Below are 14255 nucleotides of genomic sequence, written 5' to 3'. Positions count from 1 at the left end.
ATCGCGGGAATAGAATATTTATAATAAATTAATCAATAATTAGTAATCTTAATTGGTAAAGGACTTCCTTGTAGCATGGAAGGCGGGCAAGGGGGGCGTGATAGAGAAAGCCATGGCTGGGACGATGCAGTCAGCAGTGTCATCAGCGACCCAGAACACCGCTTTGATTCCGTGGGCAGACCGCCGATCACCATACACAGGGATGTGAGGAACACGTCGGCGCACAATGTCAGCCAGCTTTCGTGCGACTCGGGTCGATTCAGCTTCTCAAGGGCTAGCACTTTGCGTTCTAGTGCAACCACCTCGAGATCTCATCCAGATATTTAGGAATGGAATGGAAGTGCAGCTGATCTCTTGCGCGTCTCTTCCTCTCTACCAGGCTTCCTAGCACCCCTGCTGCCTAGTCTTTGGCTGTAAGCGCGGCCTAGTCCTCGACGCGACCCTCCCAACCCCAGCCTTCCGCCTTGGTCTTCTTGGGCGCCTCGCGGCCTTACCTTGTGAACAGCCTCCAACAACGCCGCTAGCACCAGCGTATCCTTGATCCTTTAGAATAAGACTAGATGTCACCTCGGCGACGGTCCTGGAGGCCCCGATCGATTCCGTCGCCTTTCTGTCGCCTTCTCGACGGGTTCGCCATCACCCTTGGCCACGTCCTCTTGAATGCTCTCTGGTGGATTGCTCGTCTCGACGGCTCGGCATCGGCTTGAGTCTTCACGACCACGCCCTGAGGCAGCTTGTCAAAATGAGGGGTGTGTGGTAGCAGTGCCCTGCATCTGTAAGTTAGCGACGGTGACGAGGTACGATGATGACGACGAAGCTAGGAGCTTAGGTATGGGAGTGCCGATGTGTTGAAAAGTTTACAAACTTGGTATTAGAAAGCTCTTAGGCTAGGTTAGCTTTATTATAGCAGTCAAATTGTCCGTGGAAGACGTGTCTGGCTCTCTTGAGCTTCACACCAACTCTGCAGTAATACGGTCCCTAGAGAACAGGGAAATCGTTGGCGGGCCCTAGTGATACAGGTTCGTAAACATTCAACATGATTTCCTCGAGATGTCAGACGGTTGACCTCGACTGACCGGGACATGGCCGAGACCAGCCAGGGAATTGCCGAGACAGGCCGGGACATCTCCACCAGCCGCATGCTGCCTCGCATGGCTTCAGGCCCTTGGAAGCGCTTCCAAGGGGAATGCTAGAAATATCGGTCGCATCGGGGTGCTCCCAGTCAAAGTCAACACCATCCAATCCATACTGCTACACAATGGACAAATTTGTGCCCTCCAATGCGGCTGATCAGGCCGATTCGCGACGTGTACATGCGGTTGGAACACCGCCCGCGATAGCACCCGCATCATGCATACTGTATTATGTAAACTATTCATGACATGAATCGTTTTCAGCTTGTACGACCAACCTCTTCAACCGCATTAACAAGCCGCTGCGGTAGGCTAAAAGCGCGATGGGTGCCTGCTGTCGAGCATCTTGACGTAATTGATGGGATAATCGCAATGTCGTAAGTACCTCGTTCCGCCTAGCTAACCAATTGTCGGTTTATCTTCATGCCGCTAACTCCACAAGGTCCTGTCCAGGAAAAAAACGAAACCAATCAAGCGAGGTGGGAGTGCCGAAGAGCTTGTCGGCACTCGATAACATTTGGGATTCCCCAAGCAATGGCTGCAGCAGCTAGTCCTACAACTTCAACACATATCTGACATCTGGCTTCCGCCTGCTACAGCTTGGCGACAGCTTCTGCCCTCAACCTCAATACCTGACAAGCAAGTCCCCTGATAGCGAGGGCGAGGACGAGGGCGAGAGTGAGAGCAGGACTAGTAACAAGGGCAACATGGAAAGACATAGATATAGACACAGACATGGCGGGGATATTTTAGAGAGCATTGTCACTTCTGGAGAAGTCTCTGACTTGGTCTGTGGAGAAGGAGGGGACGAGAGCAACGACGGCAGAAATGTCCAACTGGTCGAGCTGTGCTTCCACGATTTGTGGCGCCTGATGGGCTGTGATGGGACTCTAGCGTCTCTCCATTTCTACGGCCGCGAACGCAAGGTCGTTTGCTTCGAAGAACCTCCTCCAATGCCTGACCACCTCCTCCGTCCGAACCGCATCGTCACTCACGACACGATTATGCTCTATGACCCAGACACAGTCCCTGACGAGGACAGTGCCGACACGCTGGTCCCGATGGGCCCCTATGCGGAAGACGACGCTCACGAATTGCCAGATTCTCACCATGTCTATCATCTAGTATCACTGCTTCTTCAAACCCTCCCATAAAGATTCCCAGAACATAGACAGGCAATTCCCGCAAGTGTTAACCCTACCTCCAGGACCGGGGGAATCATCGGACGAAGACGGCGGTTGGGACAACAGCTGGGCGGCTCAGGCGGCATCTACAAGACCCCCGACTCATTCCCTCCGCACAACGACCTAGTCTACAGCCCATTGACGGTACATACTCAGCTGTTGTCCATCCTCGGCGACTACCAGCAGCCAGCCGGGGTGGTATGGGCCATCAACGACACCCACCCCTACGACAGACACACGCCCCTCTTCAAGGCGGTCAAATCCGTCCCAACAGCACCGCCAGACCACCAACCTATGCATGGCGCTTTGCATGAGGGACGAGGAGCTGGGCAGTCTGCCACCAGACCTCCTCCAGAACCTGCCCAGCATAACCAACAAGCAGAGTGCCTAGCATCGCATGCCCATCGGCGAGCTACGCGACGACGTCGGCGCCAAGCTCCGCATGCTAGCAGTGCTAGCAGCCCACACCACCAATCACTTCACCACCGACTACTCCGAGTGCAGCCTCATCGCGCTAGCCCACACCCTCAAAGCCTTAGACGACTTCGCATCTCCAAACTAGGCTGCCCCCTAGTCCCCCAACCCCCTCACCCCATACCCACAACACCACCTCCACAACCCTCCTCCACCTCCTCAAATCAACCCTCATCAGCCCCCAAGCAGCATACACCCAACCCCTCCCCCGCCACAACACCCCAATCCATGGCCGACCTCGCCGCCAACAACGCCGGCTACGACGCGTCCCGCCTGCACCCCCCGCGTCGCCATCACGCTGTCCACGCTCCGCCGCCTGCGCGCTGGCATGCGCCACGTCGACACCCTACTGGGCGAGATGGCGCAGCAGGGCCTGGGTTTCGGGCGCGCGGCGGAGTGTGTGGAGCGGCTGGTGCGGGAGGGGGCGGGGGGCGTGGACGGAGCAGAGATGTGAGAGTTGGGAGGTGTATGAGGCGTGGGTGGAGATGTATGAGGGGCTGTGGGCGGGGTTTTGGGACGCGGTTGATGGGGCTGCCGGTCGGTTGGAGGGTGTTGCGCGGCGGAGTAGGGCGTTACTGGCATGGGTTGATGCTTGAGCGGGGGAAGGGGTGGTGGGAGGTGAGGGTTGTTGATAGTTAGGGGGATGTGGGGAGGGCGTGAAGGGGGAGGAGGATGGGGTGGTTGTGTCCAGTATGGGTTTTTGCCAGGGGTGCGGGAGATGATGGACGATATGATGCAGGCTGGTGAGGCTTTCCAGGGTACTGCTGATGAGGCTTATGCGAGGTGGGTTATGCAGAAGAAGTGGGCGGCTGAGAAGAAGGCCGCTGAGGAAGAGAGGTGGCTCCGGGAGTGGTGCTAGCGGCGGTTCGCTCCACAGGAAGATATCGACGTCGACGATCTGCTTGGCGACGTCAACCGGGACGGGTACCCGAAGATGAAGAAGAAGAAGAAGGTTCTCAAGGATTTTAAAAGCTAGCCGGGATTTGGTGCGGACAAGGAAAGAAAGTGCGAGAAGTACGCCTTGACATGACTCTGGAGCGACAGCCACTGCGACTTTGACTAGGCGTTGGTAGGACACAGAGGTGGGTTTGTGCAATTGGGTTTAGGGAAACTGGTCATTAATTGGGATATATTCTATTACCTTGTACCTCAAATTTATTAAACGTGTGTCATTGTCAAGTCAAGGCTGTCGACCCAAACTTCTTTGTAAAACAATCATGTTTATCATGCCAGGGTCACATATATCTATGGCAGAGCATGACACGTCCCGCGCCAATCCCCTTTACATCTACCAATCGTCCCGCTGCAAGCTGCTTAGCGCCCAATATCCCGTCTAGCACCTACCAAGGATACCCCGCCCCAACCGATTCTACTCCCATTGGTGTCAAAGGCAGCTTCGTTACAGTAATGCCCACTCCATTGACCAGTGAGACACCAACCACGGCAGGGGAGGGGAGCACCAATTAAGAAACGGAAAATGAGACTTGGACCCCCTCTGAGAAATCGGAAGTGGGCATACCCACCCCATACGGCGTCTTCTCCGAGATTATCGCACACGTAACGCCATCCCTCTTCCACCGCAGTTGTCAGCTGTAGTAGATGGCATGACGCACTCTGCAGGAGTTGACTTGCCACCTACTTACGTTGAGTGTGGTGAGCAGGGTAGCTTCGAAGCCGTTGTGTCCAGCTGGGACCTCCTGGATGTGCAACAAGCAATTGACGAGTAGGGCATGGAAAGCAGCCAGGAGCTCCCGTCGAGTCGAACTCAGCATACTGACGAACGACTGTTAGACTCAATTTCACATTGCCAACGGCTGGCGCCTACCTTGGCCGAGAGTCTCTCTAGTTCAAGCTTGATCAGCCTCCATATAAGCTTCCGATCCGATTCCGTTCGGGAGGAGGGATTGGATTTTTCTCTACCACACGTTCTCACAGAGTAGCGCCTCGCCGCGCCGGCAGTAGGAGCAGTGGCTGCACAGCTTGGCGTTATCTGCCACAACGCGGTTGCCAACCTCGAAACCAACCACCTTGGGACTGATGGCAGCGACGACGCCGACGGTCTCGTGGCTAGGGATCAGGGGGAATTCGGCGATGAACCCCTCCTTGTGGATGTGCTAGCGTGGCAGGGTGGCAGGGTTAGTTGCAGGGGAAACCTCTCGACGACTTATAGCATAAGCGAATGTTGTTGACGACGTGACCGACGAGGTGCTTGGTCTGTGGGCAGATCTTCCAGCCAAGGCTGGCATTACGAGACCTGGCCTGGCGAGGTAACATGAGCCGGGAACAACGGCTGGGGAATTTGATTGCGGCTGGCTTCAAAGGCGCTGTGCTAGCCTGAAGTGGGAGGGTAAGAGCTGCTGAAAGCGCTATTGGAATCCAAGACTACCTTGCTAGGTAGGTCCCTCTTAAACTTTGACAGCTTTTTCCTCTTTTGACAGACCAGAATCCCAAATCCCTCATCTAACAGACGCAATAGCCCTCTCTTGTGAGTTCTGTCCATAATTATGCCCTCGAACGTTGGTCCAATGTTGGTGCCCATGCTGGTTATACGCCGATGCAGGCCAACTGCTTGCTTGCTTGCCCTTCTCTGATTCGCTCTGCTACTGCCCCTGAGACACTTTTACCTTGCTTTGACACTCCCCCAATCTGTTACCCTTCCGTCGCACCTCACCTACAGAATCTCTTTGAATCCATTGGCCGTGAACTCTCGTTTGCACCAAGCCCCCCTTCCCGTATATACGCTCCTGATTGCTGTTCTTCTTTTTGGGCGGTAACAAGGCTACCTTTGCGGAAAGTCTAGCTAACCTAGTCAGCTAGGTTTAATTAAAAGGATACTGCAAGGGCTGTGAAGGGACTGCAGAGTAGCCTTGAGTCAAAGAGCGTGATAGCTCCCCAGCAAGACGAGGAATGGCACCAAGACAGGCGCGTGCATCGTGTAAGGCTTTCAACCTCCTAGAAACGCCTAGGGGTTCCAGACGACCGCGTCGGGAAGAACCGCCTACCGGAGACCTTCATCGACGGAGATGCGACGACTGTAGAGGCATTGGCTTGTCTACAGCCAGCATTTATCCAGGACGTCTCGACTCACGCCTTGCACGAGGCGGCAACATAGGTGGTGCCGCCGCTGCTGCCGCCGGCGTCCCCGGAAAGACAGAGAGAGAGTAGAACGAACCGTGAGCTAGGAAAAGGCTATCCGTGGCGTGCGGATTGTGGGTGGATGTGGTGGATGTGGGGGAATTGGCAGTTCAGATGGTACCTACCTAGGTTAAGTAGGTAGGTAAGAATCTTATTTCTACTTTGCACAAGGATGCGTAAGGGGGAAGGGGCAACTCCTGATACAAGGACTTCCTTCTAGCAATATCGGATGTGTCGATTAAATGTGCCGCTTATGCTTTAGAAAGCTGATGACTATAAGACTAGCTAATTAGATCGAGATGATCATTTCAGGGGCTAACACTGCGCGTAGGCTGGCAGCAGTGATCAGGAAGCAAGGCGATTATAACTAACCACCAAGCAGCCAATACCCTTAGCCGACTCGATAATGATGTTCTGGTTCTCAATCATCTGGAAGGCGTTGAGGTTCTTAGTCCTCTTTACGAATTGGCACGAAGTTTGAGTACTCCTATGTCCACCAGGCAAGGCACTGGGCGAGGCACTTTCGGCCTTCTAATCACAGCCTGGAAGCGGCCAGCATTCCAAGCTAAACCGGGGCGATTATGGAGATGGTGTCGTGCGCGGCTGCCGCTGCTGGGCGGCCGAGGTCCGGATCCGGATTTGTATCCCGCCAGGATGAAGATGCGTCCCCAGCCGCCGCTGCCGTCGCCGGCGCCGGACACCACCCCGTCGCCGTCAGCGGCAGCCCAAAGCCGGACAGGCCATCTTGAGACTGGACGGCAGGACTGGCACTTCCAACGGACTGGACCCTGAGGGGAGCCGAGGCCGAACCGGGTAGTAAACATGTTGGGTAATGGGACTGGAATAAAATAACAATCCAAGTCGTTCAGCGTGGAAGCCCCGTTCTTGGGGCTGAAGGGACGGGAAGATCAACCTTTACAAGATAAACAGCGTCAAGATCGCAGTCCCGGTTGCAAAGATGTCGGTACAGGGGACCTGGAATACGTCGAGAGAGCTACTCACAACTTCAACGTCGTCATTAGAACTTGGAAGTTCAAGCCCAGCTGCAAGAGCTGGTCTTGGCAAGCACTCCCATGTGTCATATCTAACCGACCCACAATCGACACATGCTATGCCTTCTGGATCATGTGCCTAGAAGCCCAGGACTTCGGTCGATCACATTCACACAGCCCCCGCACCAGCAGTCGTTTACCGCAGGGGCCGAGCTGGACAGGCACCGCATTAAGACGCTCTACAAGCGCGTCTTTATGGCCAAGGGCCAGACACCAGATCCAACTCCCTGGGATGCCCATCACTAGATGAGGCGGGATGACCTGCTTGCAGGACGGTGATGTTGCTGGAGAGGGTGATGATCTAATTAGTGGATGGGATATTTCGCCCGAAAGCTAGGTGACCATCAGGTAGGTCGTGGACCAACCGCCGAAAACATGATGAGCCTGAAGCCAGGGCGCCTGTCAGGACATTGAGGTTGGCACACGCCAAAATTTGAGACGAGGTGCTGGCGCCAGCCCTGCTCCCCGGCGTCGTCCCAGTCGGCAGATATGCCGTTGTTGGGGAACTCGTCTTCGCCTACCTCTGGGGCGTACTCGAGGCGCTGATGGGCCGCTTTATCATCAAGGGCCGCTACATCACCTCGCGCAACAACTGGGCGATCGACGTCGACCAGGAGGTGGTGGAGGGCTGAGCTTGACAGATTGTCAGGCTCTTTAGCTCCTTTTGGACTTTTCTGGTTAGGACAAGCACCTCTTCCCGCACCGACCACGGAATTGGGAGACATGGCATTGGAGGAGCCGCTGCAGCCGTCAAGGCTGCAAAAAGCAATGCTCTCCCATCTGATAATCCCAAAATGACAAACACCCCACCCCTTCCCCTTCGATTTCAAGCGCCAGAACCCCTCTTCGGCAAGGCTCTGTTTCAAGACGTATTCCATGACAATCTCCTCCTCAGACTTGGCCCGCTCTATCTACTCGCGGTGCGCCCTCTCGGACTCCTCAACCCCTGCCCCGAAGATGAGAACGGGCTAGAGGCCCGAGTGGCACCAATCTTGAAAGCTTTTGTAAAGGCGCGCGGGATTAGAACGGCATCAAGCGGCCTATTCAGTTCCATTGTCGGTCTGATCTGATATCGAGACCCTAGAAAACACATTAAAGCCACAGGAACAGCCAACTCTTCTCCTGCTTAACCCTGTTTGGGAAACAACGACGACTGGACGAATCTAGCCTGCGCGATAGTTTCACACTCTCTAGGATAGCGGTACATCTGTCTGAGCAGTCGCAGTCTACCTCGAGTAAGCCCATCAATGCATGGTTGCATGGGGCTACATTGTAACTAACCATGGGTTCATTCCCCGTCGTCAGTAGGGAGCTTCAAGAGATCGTCTAATTCAGGGTTGCGTTCCATCACGCTAGTCTCGATACCTAGGACCGTAACGCCTTACAGGGACCACGGGGCACCGCTGGCCCGGCGTATCCTCCTGAGTCTCGTGGCGGACGAGAACAGGCCCGCGTCACCGTGGGAGGCACATGACGACCACGTGGTTGCTCTAGAGGAGGAGTAGGAGATGCGATTGGGTTGACACAAACGGACGGGCTGTTTTAGTGTCAAAAGAGGCCCAGATCAAAGTTCATCAATCCCAACTTACTATGGTCAATACTCAATCGAAACGGAGAAATTCCCCAACATCGACTTTGGAAGTAATGGATGGTGGGCGAGTCCCTTCCGCGGCATTGATGCGGTTGGAGCTGTCCCCGCTACCAAGGAGCTTGTAGACGTGCGCCTCCTGTTTGCATTTGTCGGCAGTGAGGCGTTCCACAAAGGGTGACTTTCGACCCTCGACTCGACCCTCGTTTGGCAGCCCATCAGCCCGAACCTGAACCCCAGCCGCAGCCGCAGCCGCAGCAGGAGCCTGGGGATGAGATGGCCTAGTTTCCAAATAGGAGGCGTGGTCAGCCTGTGGATTGGGAGTGACCTGGCGGTCTAAAAAGTACCGTGGAACGCTCAAGGTGGGTAAGGTCGGCTGGGGGGGGAGTGACCATGGCCGGCCGGTCAAGATATGCTCTCGGTGCTCGTTGTCCTTGACAGTAGTCTGGGCAGAGATAGCCTCGATGAGGTCCTTTTCATCTGATGATGGAGTAGCAAGGATCTGCTGGTAGCCTCCTTCTAAGGGATTGGTTCCTTGCAGCAGCTTTGTTCCTCGTCTTTGAAGAAGTCTATATCGACAGGAACCTTGACAAATTCCGTGTCGCCAGCAGTTTGGGGGGCGGCGGCAGTGGCTTGTGTTTTACACAACCATGGATGCAGCGGCGGCAGAGAAGCATGTCTAGCTAGTTTGGAAGCGCTACCTTGTTCCTGTAACGGTTCTAGGCTAAGCCTTGCTTTCTTATGATATACATGTTGTTGCCGTTTGCGCATGGTGAAGACATTGGCGGTTGCGACGTGGGTGGCCAATCGTCCGAGGTGCCTGTGTGGCAAAGCTTGGGAGCAAAAAATGCGGGCGTGCACACCGTCTTCGAAAGTTTAGGTCGCCATCGAAGACACATGCCTCAGACTTAGAGGTGCTCTCATTGGGCTTGCTGTCGCTCCTGTGGCATGAATTGGACCTGTTAGCTCACAACTATTGGCAGATTGGCAGCACCCTTGCGAAACTCGTCTACTTCTCCAGGGAAGCACACTCGACAAACCCCAGCAGTTGCCTAAACTTGCTCATCTTCGAGGCGAACCGTATGAGTGATTGCATTGAGTCTATGAAGAGTCCCAGGCCAGTATCCAATCGATCGAGAATTGTATAATATTGACGTCGGCTGGCTAGAAGGCAGGCCTGGCTGTTCATACAAGTAGTGTACATGTATCTCAGGAGGTCATTACCAAGGGCTGTGCCATGCTGACTGGCCAAGCATTCCCTTTCCCGGTGTCGAGAATGTCGGGCACAACAACTCAGGCAGCAAACAAAAGCCGTTGCTTGTCTTCTGTGCCGCACCAGTTGCCAGCCACACCTATCCAATCTACCGTCGCTTCTGCTCCGGTCTTGCTTGCTGAGTCATATGGTTTTGTAGATGCGGACAAACATGACGCTCAGGGCCTCGGTCTCCTTGAAGAGACTGAATCAACCAGCGTTATCCTGACAGAGCTGGCCACCGATGTGTCCAAGTCAGTCGCTACCAAGTCCTCCTACTCAATCCCCGAGAACGCCGCGGAAGAAGGAAAGATATTATTTGTTGACCGGAGATACATGTCCGTACATTAGATGTTGGCGATGATGGTCTTAGAGCGCCAGGAGGGCCGCCGTCGCGAACGTGATGAACATCGCCGCTACAATTCGGAACATCGGAAGTCAAAGACTTGTTGGATGACGAGGACCTCAGGCGGATAGAGAGGTACGTTCGCTTGCTCTTGCAGCACGCTGCATGGCTGGACGACGTTCACGGCGAAGACGGGTGCTGTACAGCAACTCCGTCACGGCCTGGGGTCATCTTATCGGGCGACGGCGCGCAGTTCTGTGTCGATTCCGGACCGAGACCCAGTTCCTCGCCGTACGGGCTGGTGACGCTAAAAATGCCTAGCAATAGTAGAAAATAACTACTAGCTAGCTGATCAGCCGTCCTGGCTGATCAGCGGCCTTGTAAGAAAGTGAGGGCGGTCTCTGACCGTATATTCGAAAAGTACTTGTACATGGTTGCATGCTGTCTCTAAGTCACTTTGAAAGCCAGAACGGCTTTCATACACTCTCTCTCCTTCACGTGACCTTGCATGTTCTGGAACTTTTCACCCCTTTTTCAATATAAGCATGCGATATATAAGGCAACTTTTTTTCCTCAGAATAAAGTAAATGCAGGCCCACAGCGCTGCTGCAACCTCCCTGTGTGCCGATTCCAGCATACAGATACATTGACAGGCAATGACAAAATGACATACCCACCCTGCTACCCTTAAGATGTAGCAAAATAAATTATATCAGTCTGCTCCTTAAGTAATCGCCATCAATAATGCCATCATACTTTTTCGTAGTACTGAGTATTTAAGCTAGGTTGCCTGATAGGACACAAAATGTGTACATTGAAGATATCTTGCGAATAAGTCGGTAGCTGGAAAAAGTGGGACCTATGTTAGATGGTGATAAGCAATGCAGGTCTAAAACAGAAGACTGGTATTATCTTGTGTAAGTTGGAATATAGGTGAGCCAAAGTTGAGATGGTGCAAGTAGGTACAGATCCGTATCCGTACATCCGTACATACTCCGTGCCCTTGCCCCGCCCCACTTTATTTGGCCCTCGTGAACTCGCACCAACTTTGTGAGGTGTGGATTTGAGACCGAACCGAGCAGAGCGTCTTATGTAAGAATGCCATGGTACGTACTTCCATCCTCTGTACGTGTCTGTACCTCTCGCAAATTTGCGGAGGCTGGTTACATAAACATAGAGATATTGTTTGCTGTGCTCTTGAATTACCGAGATGGCGTCGTCAATTTCCTTCTGGATGAGTTTTCCAAGCCCCTTTGTCATGGCACTTCTTCTTCTCCTTGATGGTTGTGCAGCACCTCTCTAAAGTGCAAAGGCAGGTCGATCATCTTGCCCGCTGTCTCGACCGACATTTGGAATTCCGCCTCCCCTAGCCGCGTGGGCAACTTGGCCAAATCCTGATTCGTCTTGACCAGGGCAACAACGTCCAACAGCGTGGCCTATAGAACGCTCGAGTTGCATTTAGGAGAGGAAGGCAGGGACTGGATGGCGACGAGGAAGAGGTGCGGGGTTGGCAGCTAAGGATACGTCTGTGCTATTGGGAGCCTGACTCCCGTTGTTAGTCAAAAGCTCTGCTTTTCCTGTCCTGTTTCTCCCGAAGAGCGTGTTATCCAACCCATTGCCCTGCCATACTCTCTTGCGGCTAGGAAGCTGCGCTGAAACCGCAAGATGCCAACAGCAACGAAGACGTATGACATGCTGCACCACCACGGCTCCTCAAGGGGCCAAGCTGCCTGTCTAAGAAACCGAGCTAGTCAAGGCTGGGCTCAATGATTGGGTTAAAGACATATGGAAAAGGGCACAGTGAGGGAATGAGCTGCCGCGGAGGAAACGTTGATACTCGGCATGTTATGGAGTTCTTGTTTAGGGCTGCCGTGAAGGCCTTCCGTCCCAGGATCCTCAATCTCTTTCTCAGCATTGCTAGAACGGCTAGGCCTGCTTTCTTGCAGACATCTCCGCCGTTATTCGACTAACCACGAAGTCTTTCTTTGTGGTGTGTTTTCCGGGAATCGTTGTGGCGGCGTAGCTGCTCATTTGTTGCCGCCACAATGCGATAGGTGAGTATCGTCACCGCGCTATCGGCGTCTAAACTAAACCGTATATGGTAATGCATGGTAATGTAGACTGTTTCTGCTGATAAATGGGTCCTTGAAGAAACAGACGGTTTGGTTGTGATTGTTGGCGTAAATGAGAAACCTGTTGTCGCCGTTGTGAAGAATGAGCTCTATGGTTAATGACATTGTCGAAGCGAATGAAGAATCTCCAATGAACTAGCTACGTAGTGATGTAAATATATCTTGATATTCTTTTCAGCAGCCAAGGGACTGTTTGACTACTAGGGGATATTTTCCGGGGTAATTCGAGTGGAACGCTCAAGTGGTGGGTGCTTCTCTGTAACGACGCATGATTCAAAGCAGTAGTTGTACAGCTAGATATACTTTAATGGACATTGATCTTCCGAACATTGTCTATGGGTTTATTAGACTGCTGGTATTGGAGATATGAGTGAGTGACGCGGGAGGTAAATAATAGCCCCCGTTTTTTCTCACGCGCAAAAATCTACGTAATTTGTAAACAATCCCAGGCGTGGCTTAAATATTACTTCAAATGTCCCCAACATACTCTTACTTGTCAATATCTAAGGACTACCCCACCCCCGACAAGACAGGACATTTGTATCCGAGTGGGACAAGGCCAAGAGGGTTTCAATACCACCAGAACGCCTGACACCCATTCAAGAGGCTTTACGGCCCCTTGTCTCGTGGCTGTGGTGCAGGAAGATACAAATATCTGCGATTTTCTTTTTCTATAACAACGTCCATCTCCTACCATCCATTGTCGCGAGTAGCCAGCCCCTGGTGATACCCAAAGGCCGGCTGCGTGTGGCCTTCTCCCACCAACAATCCACGGGCCGTCTTGACCAGAGCATTGGTCCCTCTCAATGCGCCGTACCAACACTGGCTGTGGGTGACGGCTATGGTAGCTGTGGTGGCTAGTCTGTCGACCTGCCGTCGCTACCACCGTCAGCTGATGCTCCCTGTTCAGCCAATCGGATCGAGAGTTCTGGTATTAAATCAACTATCCATTCCATGCTATGTCATGCGTTTTCTCCGTATTTCTCCGCGGGCTTGGTTGCTTGTGTGTGGTGGATTCCTTTCCTCTTCTCGCTCAAGCCCGATCCCGATGGCGGCACTGGACACGCGCCAGCGGTCCCAGTCGCAGGGATGGCTGCTAGGGCAATCGTGCTGGCGCCGGCCTAGGGGGTGGTCGAGCCAAAGACCTGATTACGATCCTGCGCCGCCTGCCATGGAGACAACATCCAAGATCACCTTGGACGCGACTGCCCCATTCCACCTGCGCGATGCGTTTAAACAGGCACATTTGCGTAACGCCAGTCCGCATCCATACGCCCCCCGCCTAGACCTAGGCCTGCCCAGGCGACTTCCCCTGCCGCAGACTAGGCGACATAGGGAGGAAGTGCGCGAGTGGAACCTCAGTTGCCCTGTCGCCCGGCCCGACTCCTGCCTTGACATTGCGCACCACACACTTCACCGGCATGGCACTCGCCCTGCGTGCACCACTGCCGTTGGGGCGCAGGCGCCCTTGGCCAAAACGAGGTGCCCGCAGATATAATTACCTGCCACTGCCAGCATCTCCCACTACTTACATCCCCTTCCATTTTCCAGAATAACCCGCAGCCTGCACAGCAAGGACGCCATTACTCCCCCTTGAGGGCACCGTGCGGTTGGCGGTGTAGTAGTTGAGGCCTCTTCTCCTCACACTGCGACGGCGGCCATGGGGCGGCGCTGCGGGGGGAACGGGTGCGCCGGCCCGTTGCGCCGGCTTGGGAAGGCTCGTGGCAGGCTGCTTGTCGAGGAAGTATCGGACGTGGTAATTACCTACTCGTCTGGCAGATTAGTCGCGCCTGAGATGCTAGGGACCGAACCTCTTTGGCAGGGGTCCATCAACGCGCTCACTATCACCGTAATAAGCACCGGGGTCGGCGAGGCCGGTGGCCGGCGGACCTGCTTGCGGCACCTGGACACGAGATCACCAACCGCACGATGATCTTGACCGACCACTGACACCCGCAG

The 14255-nt window shown here is 54.0% G+C and overlaps 4 protein-coding genes across 4 annotated transcripts; 2 read left to right on the top strand and 2 right to left on the bottom strand.

Annotated features, from left to right (window-relative positions):
* Positions 1–1505: 1505 nt before the first annotated feature.
* On the top strand, positions 1506–3245 carry QBC33DRAFT_564283 (uncharacterized protein; the record flags this gene model as incomplete). Its single annotated transcript, XM_060430355.1, has 6 exons — positions 1506–1510; positions 1587–1632; positions 1733–1811; positions 1935–2229; positions 2341–2572; positions 2892–3245. The coding sequence occupies 6 exons, from the start codon at positions 1506–1508 to the stop codon at positions 3243–3245; spliced, it is 1011 nt and encodes a 336-aa protein (XP_060278113.1).
* Positions 3246–4707: 1462 nt separating this feature from the next.
* On the bottom strand, positions 4708–6355 carry QBC33DRAFT_603626 (uncharacterized protein; the record flags this gene model as incomplete). Its single annotated transcript, XM_060432192.1, has 2 exons — positions 4708–4905; positions 6299–6355. 2 exons carry the CDS (start codon positions 6353–6355, stop codon positions 4708–4710), a joined length of 255 nt encoding a protein of 84 aa, XP_060278112.1.
* A 152-nt stretch (positions 6356–6507) lies between these two features.
* On the top strand, positions 6508–7610 carry QBC33DRAFT_564281 (uncharacterized protein; the record flags this gene model as incomplete). Its single annotated transcript, XM_060430354.1, has 2 exons — positions 6508–6639; positions 7422–7610. The coding sequence occupies 2 exons, from the start codon at positions 6508–6510 to the stop codon at positions 7608–7610; spliced, it is 321 nt and encodes a 106-aa protein (XP_060278111.1).
* A 969-nt stretch (positions 7611–8579) lies between these two features.
* Positions 8580–9632, bottom strand: QBC33DRAFT_520013 (uncharacterized protein; the record flags this gene model as incomplete). Its single annotated transcript, XM_060426326.1, has 4 exons — positions 8580–8847; positions 8959–9123; positions 9430–9507; positions 9580–9632. 4 exons carry the CDS (start codon positions 9630–9632, stop codon positions 8580–8582), a joined length of 564 nt encoding a protein of 187 aa, XP_060278110.1.
* Positions 9633–14255: the final 4623 nt, after the last annotated feature.

The sequence above is a fragment of the Phialemonium atrogriseum genome (genome assembly GCF_030411735.1).
Source record: "Phialemonium atrogriseum strain 8032-3 unplaced genomic scaffold QBC33scaffold_51, whole genome shotgun sequence".
NCBI lineage: Eukaryota > Fungi > Ascomycota > Sordariomycetes > Cephalothecales > Cephalothecaceae > Phialemonium > Phialemonium atrogriseum.
This window is presented reverse-complemented; position numbering and strand designations above follow the sequence as displayed.